Source organism: Aptenodytes forsteri, unplaced genomic scaffold (assembly GCF_000699145.1).
Source record: "Aptenodytes forsteri isolate BGI_AS27 unplaced genomic scaffold, ASM69914v1 Scaffold434, whole genome shotgun sequence".
NCBI classification, from domain to species: Eukaryota; Metazoa; Chordata; class Aves; order Sphenisciformes; family Spheniscidae; genus Aptenodytes; species Aptenodytes forsteri.
The window spans coordinates 873,342-886,722 of NW_008795183.1; the positions used below are offsets into that span (position 1 = coordinate 873,342).

Genomic DNA, 13,381 nt, shown 5'->3' on the forward strand with positions numbered 1-13,381 from the left:
AAAACCCTCCCATTTCGTCTTCCTCTTCCCGCCCTTAAACCTTGGTTAATTCGATTCAGTTTAGTGTACTGATCAGACATGCTCGTGCTACCTACCCTTCACACCAGCAAACTAGGCCCTTCAAGAAACTTGCATACCTGTGTCAGCCCGTCATCTTCAATTCACATGTGGATGTCATACGTAGAAGCCTCAGGCCTCACAGCATCTCGGACATCCAGACAGGGTCAGAGTGGGATTTCTTGAATGTCACTTTTTGAATTGAAGCAATAGCTTAACACTTCATCTTGAACTGCTTGTAACAAATTTAATGCTGTTTAGACTGGCATGTTTTACTGGGGGTAACATAAAATCCTGCATGTGGTGCAGGTATTTAGGTATAAAGGTACTTTTCCTGAGCTGATCGGTATTTAATTTTGATTTTGTGTCTTAAAGTGGATCCAAGACTCGAAAATAGATGAAGAAAAAGAAGATGAGGGAGGAAAATCTGAAAACAATAATTCTGGTGCTGAAAACAACTTAAAGGATCCTACTCCAAATCCATTAGAAAAATACATGAGAATAATTCAGCAGAGCAGAGAGCAGGAACGGGCAAACAAGGTGATTACTCTCAAAACTCGGTCCCAAAAATATTATTGGCTGAATTTATGTCTTGCTAAAATATGCTTAGAATGAAAACAACATTCTCATTCTTTCATTTTTTTCTTCATTCAGAAGCTGCAGGGATGAGTGTTTGGATTTGTATTGCAGAAATGTGTTGATTCAAAAGAAATTCTTTCATTTTTCTTCATTCAGAAGCTGCAGGGATGAGTGTTTGGATTTGTATTGCAGAAATGTGTTGATTCAAAAGAGAAAAACTGAACACTCTTTCTCTTAAACGTTTTTTTTTTTTTCCCCCTGGTATGCTGGGACGGGGGGGGGGGAGGCATTGTTTGTTTGGTTTTTAGGTACTAGGACAGTATTTAAATTTAAGTGTCCTCAATTTTTAGTTTAATCTGTGTTTAAATACAGTCTGAATCTACACAGGTCAGTTTGTGTTCCACTAACGCAACTGATACAGAATTTACTCTGGCAAAATGGAAAATTTGACCTTAAAGAGCAGGTGTGTACACGGGTGAACATTACTTTGATGAAAGACTGCAGCATACTTTTCTTCCGACATTATCCCAACCTGATTTTCCGAAGCGTCATTATTCTAGGTGCAGTGCAGCATTTGTAGAAATAGGGGTTTTATTTTCAATTAGATGCCTTAAAGTACAGGTGCTATTATTGAGTCACTTAAAGCTTGACTTAAGAACCAGTTACAGAAAGTGTATTTTCCTGTTGGCTGCCAGGATTCAAAGAAAGAAGAGACAGGAGAAGTGTCACTTACAGAGGGACTTACATCTAGTGAAAAGGATGACAGGTAAGGCTCATATATGACTATTAATCACTTCTATTACCCCATATTAATAAAGAGTTACAGTATGAATTACAGTTGAGAGGCATCTGCTGCCTTAAAGAGCGAAATAAACCACCTAGTAATCAAAAGCAAATGGGTTGGAGAAATTGAGGGTCCTTCCAATTCTTAGACGGGGGCGTTACGCACCGTATGGCATTCGGAGCTGGGAACTACATCCAATGATCTGTTTCGATAGCTGTGGCAATTAAAGCTTTTTATCTGCCACTGAGGAGCATCTCGGTTCCTTCACAGGGAGCTGAAGCGTGAGGGATTCTTCTTGGGTAATGACCCTGTGAAAGTTTGTCTGCGCTGCACCTTGCAGACAGTCCGTGATGAGCACTGAATCTAGCTTTATCAGTAGCATCGTGGACTTTTAACAAACTAGTTCACACACTTTTTTCAGAGATTTTGGCTGCCTGCACCGAGTTACCACAGCTAGGGCATTTCCTCTGGGTCTCTCTAGACGTCGATAAATAAGGATACGTAGTTTTTAGTCACTTCAGAGGGGACGGAAACAAACCAACCCAACCCCACGTCTATCCCGTCTTTCAGTTTATTTGAAGATGTAGAATTGAAAATATATATAAGCAAAAAACATTGAATGGTTAAAAAAATTAAATGCTCACGCTAACCGTAGTAATGATTCAGCATTATCTGTGCCTTTAAAGTGCTGTTCTACGTACCAGGCCTTACCCTGGTGCTCCTGAACTGGTGCCTGTACAGCGTTCTTTCCGCTGGGCAAACCCTACAAAAGTGGTGGATAGATAGAACTGCTTTTTGACAGATGAGATGGCTTTCTGTTCGTGAAGGCCCAAATCCTCACCCTCAAGGGCTTGCTTATTTCCTTCAGTTCACTGAATCAGCAGGAGAATTGCAGCATAGGTAGACATAAAGTAAAGCCAGTGATGACGTGCAGTCTCTTAAACTGCACGGAACTTTAACTTTCTCTCTAAAACAAGTATTTATATTTAAGGTAAGAAACTACTCTGGACTCACGTGGCTTTCCTTCCCTCCCTCCTATCCTTACTACAGTGCTACAGGCATTTCTCACGGAGATGTGGATGAAAACTTCTGGTGAACAACAGCTACTGATTTTTTGAAATTGTTATTATTACTACAATAAAAGTGGTTTTAAAGCAGCTTTCTACCTGTAAGAAGTAGTAATAAATGTTAGTCGCAAAGATTGCAGGCTGTATAATTATAAATTAATAAAGCTGATTTTGAGCTGCCTCATCACTTCAGTCATTGACTTCAAATAGCGAGCCCTGATGTGTTCCAGAAGGAGGCCCTCGAGCGGGGTGAGAGAAAGGACAGAGCGGCGCAAAGAAACAAATCGGTATGTTCAGGTCGATGGGCTTTGGCACTGAACGCCTATAAACTTCGACAGCTTTTCAAGTGGTGCTCCCCTCCCCCCTCCCCAGCCCCTTCCCCTCCAACTGTTACAAACTGTAGGTGAAAGTAGGAGTGTAGAGGTAACAGAACATTCAGTCATCATCGCGTTTTTAAAGGTGTCCTGTGGAGACCCTTGGCTTGCGCAGTTTCCGAGAGCAGGGCGTGACAGAACCAAGCTGACAAGCCCCTTTCACTGCTACGGCAGGGGAAACAAACACTTTTAAAAGCAGCCTTATCTCGTGTATCACCTTGTTGGTATTAACCAGCCCAGAATGGAGAGATTCAAATAAAAATGCTATTTAACTCATCTTTATTTAAGCTTTGTATTTTGTAGGTAGATTATAGGCAAGATCATTAAACTTTATTTACAGTATAAAATACAGTATTTTTTTATCAATGAAGTAATTTTGGGCGGCAGCATATATTACAACTTGCACTGCATTTGAGGCTGCTCGTCTTGACCTAACTACAAGAACATGAAGCCAAGTTTGACAGAATTTAGGGGCAAAAACCAAAGCTCCGTCTTGTGAATTCATTGGGTGTTGAGACACGATGTACCAAAAATGGGACAGAAGCAAACTTTGCTTTCGGAAATTAATTAAGGTAAAACGCGATGTGGTGGCCAGCCTGGTTTTTACACGCCGCTTCACCTGGTGTTGCAGCAATGCTGGCACGTACAAAATTTCTGAGCGACTCCTTCGGTCTGACGGCCCGAACGGGACGGAGAGTGCTTGTTGCATTATGCTGGCCTGGAACAACTACCAGTAGGTCACGCTCGAAACGCTCGCTGACTTACCATGCTGAAGCGTACGCCTACGGGGCATCCTTTCCCAGTACAGAAGCAAATGGCTAGATACTATTGAGCAAAACGTGTTTAACTTCAGAGAGAGACTATAAAGCACAGCGATGCGCTAGCAGAGGGTAGCTGTCAGGTCTGTTTTCAAATAAGCGTACACGAGTGTTGTCTATTATCTACAAATATTTATTTTAACACTTGGATGTAACTACAGGAAGCCCTTGGCACTGATAGAAAATATTGATTCACTGTTAGGTTACAAAAATTTATACATAGCAAAATTTAATGCTCTTTACATAAAAATATTAGACTACTTAAACAAAACTTCAAAAACTCCCAGTAATAGCTACACTGAATTAGAAAAGAATTAGGCTTTAAGACACTGCCTCCATTGTTACCCTTATGCAAACACTGGGCTAGAACATCACCTGCATTGCTGTAGAAATGTCTCCTTCATGCAACAGGTAAGAACATACGCTAGGCTATTTTGTCATATTTGCTCTACACTGATCAACTTTGCCCCTTTTTTGACACTGTCAAATCAGACTTCAATATTTAACCAAAAAAAATTCTATTTGAAGTTAACACCCCCCGAACTGCCTTTTCTCTTAATACTGACTTGAGGAAATGTGTGCTTCCTTGGATTTATATTCAGCAAACAGTCAAAACTATCAAACCACACGTCAGCTTAACATGGGTATGACTTGAATATTTAATTTTTTTCGAATGACTTGACGTATTTTACTTTTTCCCCCCAACATTTATATATATATATATCATATAGAACAAACACCAAATATACCATCACTAATACTCAAGATATCACTGAATGCTTCTGAAAAAAAACATTAATTAGAAGGCAGACGTCTATGGGAAATGACTTTAAAATGGCACCAGTTTGTTTGTTGTTTTTTTTTTTTCTGAACACCACGTTTTCTTAATGTGCTAATTTATTTGTAAAAAGGAAAACACGTAAGCACTGACTATAAATTTGCTAAGCACCAAGATAGAGAAAGGTGGACATCCTGTATTCTGTTTTATGGCTGGAATTTTTATTGTTTGTGTAAAACTCTGCAAACTTTCTCATCCGCTCATTTGGAATAGTCAGATCGGTGTCATTTTAATAAGGTAACACTTTTCACTTACTTAAAATGTAGGATAATGGTCTCCTGCCACTGTATAAATGCTAAGACATTTATAGAAAATAAATATTAAGGCAAAGCTGACATTTATTTTCAAAGGGGATCATTATCCAGATCCGGGGATCTACATTCCATTAAATAGTTAATAAAAAGGTTAAAATGTGGGACATCTGCTCAAGGCTCACGTGAGCACAGGAGCGTGACTGCTTCACCGTAAAAAAGAAGTGTGGCACAGAAGCGGAGCGCTGTTCCTGTGGCCCAGGGAAAGAGTGGTCAAAGACGGCCCTGTTGCAGCTCGGGAACTGCTGCAACCGGGCCGTCACGTGAGCACGAGCTGTCAGAAATCTTAGCCGGCCACAGTTTCGTTTGGTATATAAACCGAGATGATACTAAATCGCACCGCGTACACGTGCCTTTGCCTAAGGTCTGTACAGAGATCTACTGCCTGCTGGTCTGGAGCACCTGCCACGGTTTTGTGCAGGACGTCATGCCGCAGAACACGTCAAATACCAAATACCAAAAGTCTCGAAGAAGAATAATTTGGTCACTTATTGTGAAGTGTTGCCTTTTAAAATGCCTGGAATAAAACCTCCATTCTCTGTATGAAAGGATGGGAGATTACCCGCGGGAAGATTTCCCTACGAATGTGTTCCAGGAGCTGGAATGTGAAGCTTTTGCACTTCTCTCTAATTTTGTTTGGTAGACACACACCTGTACTGCAGAGCAGCTATTTGTTGATTTGTCAGAGCTACAGAATTCTTCTGCTGAATTACTGTGGCAAACATTTATGTGTAAGAATTGAGTTGCTCTTTTGACCGAGACTGGATATCCTGAAGCTCCTGCTCTTCTTTTGCTTTGATATCTTGGTAGGCCTGCATTTTGCTTGCATCCTTTAAGTAGGCCCAGTTAGAAGACAGTATCATGAGGAAGTGGATCTGGAAGAGAAGGGTGAGCATGATGGCTAGTGAGCATGTCAAGAGGCAAAGCAAGCTGCTAGTTAGATTAATAGACGCTCTTTAAAATAATGACCAAAAAAAAAAAGTTACTCTACGTTAATAAGCATTCTGTTATTAAAACAAGCACAGAGGCTATTTTCAAAGATCTCTAGAATTTGGCATGCTAATACTTCAGTTGGTTATTCACAATTTAGAGAAAGTTAGTGTAACAGTAATAAAATGAGCTACGGAGTTGTACGGATCAATTAAAATGCAGAATGGGGGGAAGCAGGAAAAAAAGTTTTGCACGTGGCCGTTTACATAATCTGTAAACTACGAGGTGCTCAGAAGAACTGCTTTCTAAGGTTGTGGTGTTTATGCAGATCCAAGCCCAGATCCTGGTAATTCTTTTCCCCCAACAAGCAGATGAGAATTCCACCCTCCCCCTGGAAAAAGCCTGAAACTGTAAACAGTTTTATTTATGTGAACAAGGCTACATTAACATATTGAAAAATTAAACAACAAAACACGAGTCCAAAACTAAGCAAAAGCATGCAATCTCTGGGTTAAGAAGTCTTAATCGTATATTTTTATGACTACGTTTTAAACTTCCATTGTCCAACCTCAGGTGAAGGGTTTTATATCATATATAGCAACTGGTTCTTTTTTTATTATTACTGTTATTGCGTGGATTTTTTCTAGTTTGTGCATTCATCTCTTCCCGACTTCTTTTCACCACACTTCATGCAAAAAATCTACATCTGAAAACACTGATTCACTTCTCCTTTTTTTTCATCCCAGCAGTGTAAAAAGGTCTCCGTGATCTATGCATGGTTTTGCTTCGCGTGCGGTCATACTTACAGTTTTGAGATCTGGCTACTGAGAAATCAGTTACTAAAGTGCAAGCCATACAAGAACAGAAGCGATTTATACGCCGTTTCTTACTAGTTCAGGGTCCAAAAGGAAGAAAGAATGTGATTGTTTTTACGCAGAGCTAATACAAGGATGTATTTCCTTCCAGAGAGAGCATGATTTGGCAATTACTCGAAAATGAAGTACAAGAAAATAATCAACTTCATCATCCGGGCACTGGAAATACAAGCCAACTAATTCATAATACCTGGGCTTCTGATTTCTGCCAAAAGAGACCGGCACTACTTTACTATTCCTTTTCTTTTGTGTCATGTGTATTTTGTATGCTCAGGGGGGCTGTATTTGGTGTTCAGGATGAAGAATAAATCAGTAATTCTGACCCTGAACTGTTCCAGTACTTGTTTTAGAGATGACCGTTAGAAAGCAAGTGGAGACTTGAAAATGGAAACATCCCATCTTGGAAGGACGATTTGTAAACACCCCTACAGTAACTGAGTTCTCTCGACACGAAAAAACAGCCAGATCTCATCCACATCACAGTTCATATACAAGAAGTCATTTCATTAATCTGATAAGCTAAATGATGCTTACTGAAGCTATTTACAATTACTGTAACAAAATTCAGAAAGCTAGACTTTTAGCCTAGGGTGTCAGTGGTATTTCAAGCTACGCAATGCAGCTCTTTACTGGGCTTATACAATTTAGAATTTAGTGCAGCAATCTTCCCGACTCTTAAACTTCAAAACAGCATAGTTATATGTAGTAGCCATCATGTAGATCAGCTGGTGGAAGAGAACAAAATACAGGAGAGTAAGATACAACACGGTGACGGCTCAAGCCCATCTGGGCAACTGTCGATACTTTTACAACAGACGTTATTGCGAGCTTCTTCCAGGGTGAAGATGCAAGATAAATAACTTGCCGTTTATCCGGAGAGGATAACCTACATACAGACCCATACAAGGCTATTTCGTCACCGGATAGTGAGTGTTACACCTGGGTTTGGCTGACATGAGGTTAGAAGCTGGCAGCTAGAGGAAGCGTTAGACTTAGGAAGCAAGTCATCTCGTTAACGTCCCCTTTTTCCAACTGCTACCTGTAACCGGCATTGCGGAGTTGGACTAGCCAAACTGCCTGGGTCCAGACAAGAAAACCAAGAGGTTACAGGCGACTGGTCAAGTAAACTACAAAAATGAAAAGAAATAGCGGGCATAAAAATAGAAGTAGCGGGCAGAAGTATGATTTTCAAAGGACGTACAAAGAATTTTATTCTAAGGATGGGGGAGGTGGGTTAAGATGACTTCTTAAAGCAAAAGTTCGGGACCTGCTGACCTGTAATGGCCAGACCATAGCAGCAAATAATGGCGATCACAGCTCGCCCTCCCTCATGTCTAGTGTCACTATTTTTAAGATACACGAAATTTAATCTTAAAGCATCTTAAGCCTGAAAGGAACATGTTACACAATAAAACAACAAAAAATACTACCCACCAATGCTATGACAGTGGCACCAGCTCCAGCACAAGCCACAATGAACAGGTGATAAGACATGTAGAACTAGAGAAAAAACATGTTAAAAACATTGAAGTAACTGAGGATAGTATAAAATGCGTTTCAACTGTTCTAGAGAATAAGGATAATAAAAGCGTCTTCGTAGCAAAGTATTCAAAGCTTTAGAAAATAAAAATGTTCTGAAATAATTTAAATTTTTTGGATGACCTAACAGAATAATTTCACTGTTGGGTTTAAATCAACCTCTTTACACTATTAGTATTCGTTTTCTCCAAAAACTTCCAAGTTATTATTTATTACATGGTGCATAAGTGACTTGTAGGCAAAAGCTGCACACAGGTTGCGTTTCTGTACCTCATTCGTGTTGCAGATGTTCTCTAAAATCGGGCCACAGGCTTTGCCAGGTACAGCATTCCAAGGGATAATACCTGAAATACCACAGCAAAAGAAACCGCTAATTTTAGCAACCAACACAGGCTTTCTGTTCCTCTCTCATCTTTTCCGCCCACTTGCCAGTTGTGTTCCCATTCTGGGCATCCGCGCGTTGACCAGTACAGCTTTGAGTTGGTGGGAGGAATTAAAGCAACTCACTCAAGTTGTGCTTTCTCCCCACACCGAGGCTTGCTGCCAAGATACGTTCTCAGATGTGGTTTTCCCATATGGCAGCCAAATGGTTGGTTGGGTTTTTGCACTTCGGGTCCAGTCACATACTGCCTACTCCCCCACTCAGCACCGAAAGGGATAATCTGCATCTCGGAGGTGCTTGGCACCTTTCAGGATAGCACTTACTAGATTAAGTTCTACTTGAACAAGTAACTACTGTAGAAGAGTGTGAATATGGAGCTAGGGAGAAGAATTACAGAAGGATTTTCTTCTGTTTTAGTTCCAGTAGGTAACGTCAAGTGAACGCTGCTACAAGAAAATGCAGTCTGACGCACCTCACGTACTCCCAATTACTTTTCTTACACAACTGAAAATCTGGAAAGTCAACAGGATCTAGAAGGTTTAAAATAACCTAAACTTTTAGGCCCATAACAGATGTAAAGCTTAAGCAAAAGCCATTTGAAACAGGAGGAAACCAGTTTGTCTCCTCCATATAACTTCCATTTCAAACTCAGCTGGTTGGAATTAGCAGCTCTGTAAGGGGCAGGTCACTGAAATTATCTCAGGATCGTATGGCTTTCAAAAAGATTTTATAGGATTTACTTTAAAGCCAGCTTCTTCTCTGCAATTGCAATATACACTTGAAGCCACCGCTTCCGCCCAAAAAAGTGAGGACAGTTCAGTGACACCAGTCGCCTGTTAAGGAGCTGCTCTCTCCCACTGCTCATTGAAACCCAAATGATTCTACTGATCGGAGGAAGAGCACAGCCCTACACGGCGCTCGTACAGCTGCGAAACAACCAGGAGAAGCAGAAAGGTGGAGAAGCACATCTTCCCCCTGCACTCCTAGGCTTTGGCTGAAGAAAACGTCTTCCCAGCCTCTTGCTGTCAGTTGCCAAAATAGGATGCAAACATTTAACTGATGTGGGACTCCCTGCTTTTAAAATTAGTATATCTTCTCTTCTCCTACTGGACTTACAGCCCAGACAGGAAAGCAAACCCAAGCTTTCTTACTTTTTCAACTCTGAATCCGTTTTCTCAGCTTTGAATGACTTAGTCCAAAGAAAGAAACATTCCCAGAAAATGCTAGCTAAAATGAAGCCAAAAGTAACGGTGACAAAAGCTCTTCTGCACAAGGGAAGCTGAAAAGATTAACTTCAGGAAAAATTCACCTTAAGGAATGAACTATTTGAAAAGCCTGACCCTATTTTAAGCTGTTGTCCCACTCCCCTGCCACCTGCACCCCCCCTCGGATTTCAGTGTGTCATCAGAAAGCAGTATTAATTCATTAATAGTTAAGGCAGACTCTTGATTGCAGGTTTTTGGTCTTCTAACTGAAAGTAACTGTTAGAGCAAAGTTCAGGTGTTAACTTCATATTTAAATGTAAAAACAGCTTTTTGAAAGGAAAGAATACATGCATACGGGGGTTCAAAAACCAGAATCTGGTTATCTATTTCTCAGCGCTGTTTCTAAGCAGTTTATTTTGAGGCTGATCTATTTTTAAACCCAATATTATAGTATTGGAAACCGCTACAAAATCATTTTAGATAAATGACTTGCCAGTTCAGTTGAATTGATTGCATCTGGAAAGAGATCGGTGTAATCTGAATTAATTAGAAAAGTAATAGCACATTCAGAGATACAAGATGGTTTTGCATTTGGTTCATTTGATAAGGCTGAGACGAAACTACTGAAGACAGACCAAGGAGAAAGGATAAAGCATTTAACCAGGATTAAAATGAGTACCGTATTGCCTGATATCCACGCAGATCTGGTCCCCTGGAACTGTCACATTTGTCTGAAGAGATTTGATGACTTCGCAAGTTGACCATATGTTATAGAACATAAAGACAGGCACAGCAGAGAAGCCAAAGACCCCAAGCCAGGCCACTCCAAGCACATAGGTGAGGAAAACAAACTGGGCAGAGAAAACACAAGCACTTCACCTTTATTCTTTGAAAAGAATACTTGAATGTTCCTTAAAAATGCTTTGAAATAATCTTTAAGCATACTTTCAGAAATCAAGTAATAAAACATTTGATTTCCAAACACAAATAAAATCAGTGTTCTTGTTGTTTACAAATATTTTGGTAGTTTAAGTGCTACTGAGAAAGTAAATCAGACATTCCCTTTTTCACCAGCCTGCTCGAGCAAACAGCTTGCCCTCCTGAAAGAGCAGTCCATTAATTTCTCAAGATTCTTAGCTAAGCAAGGATGCTGGTTGTAGGCTAAAACCAATAAAAAGCCAACAGAAGTCAATTTAAGGAGTTTTTTTAATTAACTGTAACTTACTAGCATTTCTATACAACTTGCAAATCCAAAAAACAGAGTGAATCGATGTTCACAGCGCTCTCCCGTACTCCCTGACTTATTGAAATCAATTTTGAAGGTAACACTTGAGAATACCTATTTTTGAAAACGTACCACAACTGTTACAGCAGATCAGAAAGATTCAATTGATCTGATACACATTGCCAAGAAGAAAATTAGTTACTTTACCTTAGAGAATCATGGATTTTCCATTGAAATTTGCTGGTTTGGGTTTGCTCTTTTTAAAAAAAAATTATGATGTGCATTTTCTTTGCTAAGATTATAAAGTATGGCACTCACTGCGTTGGAAATCTCCAGCTTCCCCCTCCCACTGGACCTCTTCCCTCTTCTTCTAAGTTTTATGGTGAAACAGTAGCTCTGGCATCAGTTCCTAGTTCCCTCCTCCTGGTGAGACTAGGATTTGGATCCTACTTGGAAAGCGGGGGAATGCTGTTATATCTTGTGTGTTCCCTTTTTACTGTTATTTAACTGTAGGTGGACTGGAGAAGCTTTACTTCCCGTAAAGCACTGATGCTGTACTATCTCACTTGAAACTTGCGTGCCAGAGAAGAACAGCAAGGATGGGAGAGGCTCTGAGGGGGGAGGTTGTCTCAGCCTGTCCCAGAACTGACAGACTGAACTAATGCTGCAGCGGTGGACGTTTGCATCCTCATAGGTTTTTGTCCAGACGCGCTGAACGACCCTGCAAATGTTATAGCGAAGGTTGAGCAATTGGTTAGATTTTATGGTGAACGAAGGCGGTGTGTGGGGGGAGGGGGAAGTGCTTGCAAAACTAAGGCCCATAAAAAACCCAGCTAGCCTTTGATTTATACACAACTGAACTGAAATACCCTATTTCGTGTTTGATAGTGCTGTACACCAGACCTGTATGTTTTATGTGAGAATTGAGAATTCTCTCTTTGGATTTTTGGTAAGGACCAAGTGGACCAGTTTAAAGGATTTCAATAGATACACTATACGTAAAATGGGGTTTTGCATACGTATATGTGGAAGTGTGCACGAGAGGAAGTCCACAAAGCCTGTAACTCCTAAAATAGCCAGGAAGAAACACACTTGCTCTCACTTTTAATGCGGTAACTGTGGGAAATGGCTATTCTGCATTACCACAGCCAACACAAATAATTCAGGGAAGTCAGAAGGCTGTCTTCTGTAATAACCTTACGCACGGTGGAAGGGGCTGCCTTTCAGGACCTCGCTCGGTAATGTAACGAAGGAAGAAGTAGAGGAGCTCTTGATCAAAGAGGCAAAAAAAATCACTGTATGTCCAACAGCTTGTTGTCTGTACCCAGCTGCAGCCACTAGCCTGTTAAGATACTGTATCTCCTTGCAAACCTTGTTCTAACCTTGGTCTTTAAAGCAGCTCTACCACTACACAGCAGCATACAGGCATTTTTATGCCATGACTCTCACCGCTAACCACTGATGTGTCTTATCAAAGCTCCAAGCCACTAGTCAGCTGCTAAATTCTCTCCTTCATTGTGTGGACAAATACTGGCAAACATGAAAACACGTTTTTCTGTCGTATTTCCACGTGTCACACTGGTATTTGTATAAGCAGCTGGCAATCATGTGCCTGCAACTACTCAACTGCACAAGCAATTGTCTGCACTAATGAGATGCAGGTATGTCTATGTTTCTACTGTGTTTTGGATCTTTGGAAAACACTGCTTTAGATCTGATTTTGCTCCTCAGTGAAGACCATACTTGCTAGAAAAAGAGCGAGTGAATAGCTGCTTAACTGGAAAATGATCGGATGTCTTATTTTTATTAGCTCTTGAAAAATTCAATAAGTATCCAACAGCACAGTGGAAAATTGCTAACCCTCTTGAAAATAAACATGCATGTCCTTTGTATTTAACCAGCTGAAAGTACATATTTTTTAAGTACAGGATATAGATTGTATATTAAAATGCAACAATCACATCAAAAGCCTCTTCTCTTTTCACCCACACTTTCCCGTGGGCGATCTGTCATCCTGCTTAGCTTCCTCCATAACTGCGAGCTTTGAATTCAGATTTTCAGAAATAGCTTTGAAATCCTGTCTCAGAAACATAGTTATGTTTCTGTTCTTGCAGAGTGTGCCTTAGGGGGCAACGTGGGTGAGAATCTGAAGTTTTATTTTTAGTTAAACTTTGTTTAAAATTTTGTTCTAATACAGAAGTATACTGAAGGGAAGATGGCTTGTAACTTTAAGGCTTTAAGTGTTTCAGCTTTGCGAAAAAGACTCACTATTATATTTGTATGCCTTCTGCCATCTGCAAAAGCAAGACAGCAATACTTGATTCAAGTGCAAAGATGTTGCGAAGCTTCATTCATTACTGTTTGTCTGAAGGTTCCAGACATCCTCAAGCAGAACTG

The 13,381-nt window shown here is 40.4% G+C and overlaps 2 protein-coding genes across 3 annotated transcripts in view; one reads left to right on the forward strand and one right to left on the reverse strand.

Annotated features, from left to right (window-relative positions):
- OFD1 (OFD1, centriole and centriolar satellite protein) overlaps positions 1-2,671 on the forward strand; it is a 34,246-nt gene extending 31,575 nt beyond the window's left edge. Inside the window, exons 20-22 of the mRNA XM_009278539.1 lie at positions 433-597; positions 1,332-1,402; positions 2,471-2,671. The gene's annotated coding sequence lies outside the window, so the exon portion shown is untranslated. The remainder of the gene's footprint in view (positions 1-432; positions 598-1,331; positions 1,403-2,470) is intronic.
- Positions 2,672-3,123: 452 nt separating this feature from the next.
- Positions 3,124-13,381, reverse strand: part of GPM6B (glycoprotein M6B) — a 34,295-nt gene continuing 24,037 nt past the window's right edge. Inside the window, exons 5-8 of one of the 2 annotated variants that reach the window (XM_009278540.1) lie at positions 10,439-10,610; positions 8,443-8,516; positions 8,068-8,133; positions 3,124-5,703 (exon numbers count right to left, since the gene is read on the reverse strand). In XM_009278540.1, coding sequence (XP_009276815.1) covers positions 5,554-5,703; positions 8,068-8,133; positions 8,443-8,516; positions 10,439-10,610 — 462 coding nt within the window. In that variant the 3' untranslated portion in view covers positions 3,124-5,553. Of the gene's footprint in view, positions 5,704-5,814; positions 7,359-8,067; positions 8,134-8,442; positions 8,517-10,438; positions 10,611-13,381 lie in introns of those variants that run through there. The other variant, XM_009278541.1, reaches the window with a different exon arrangement.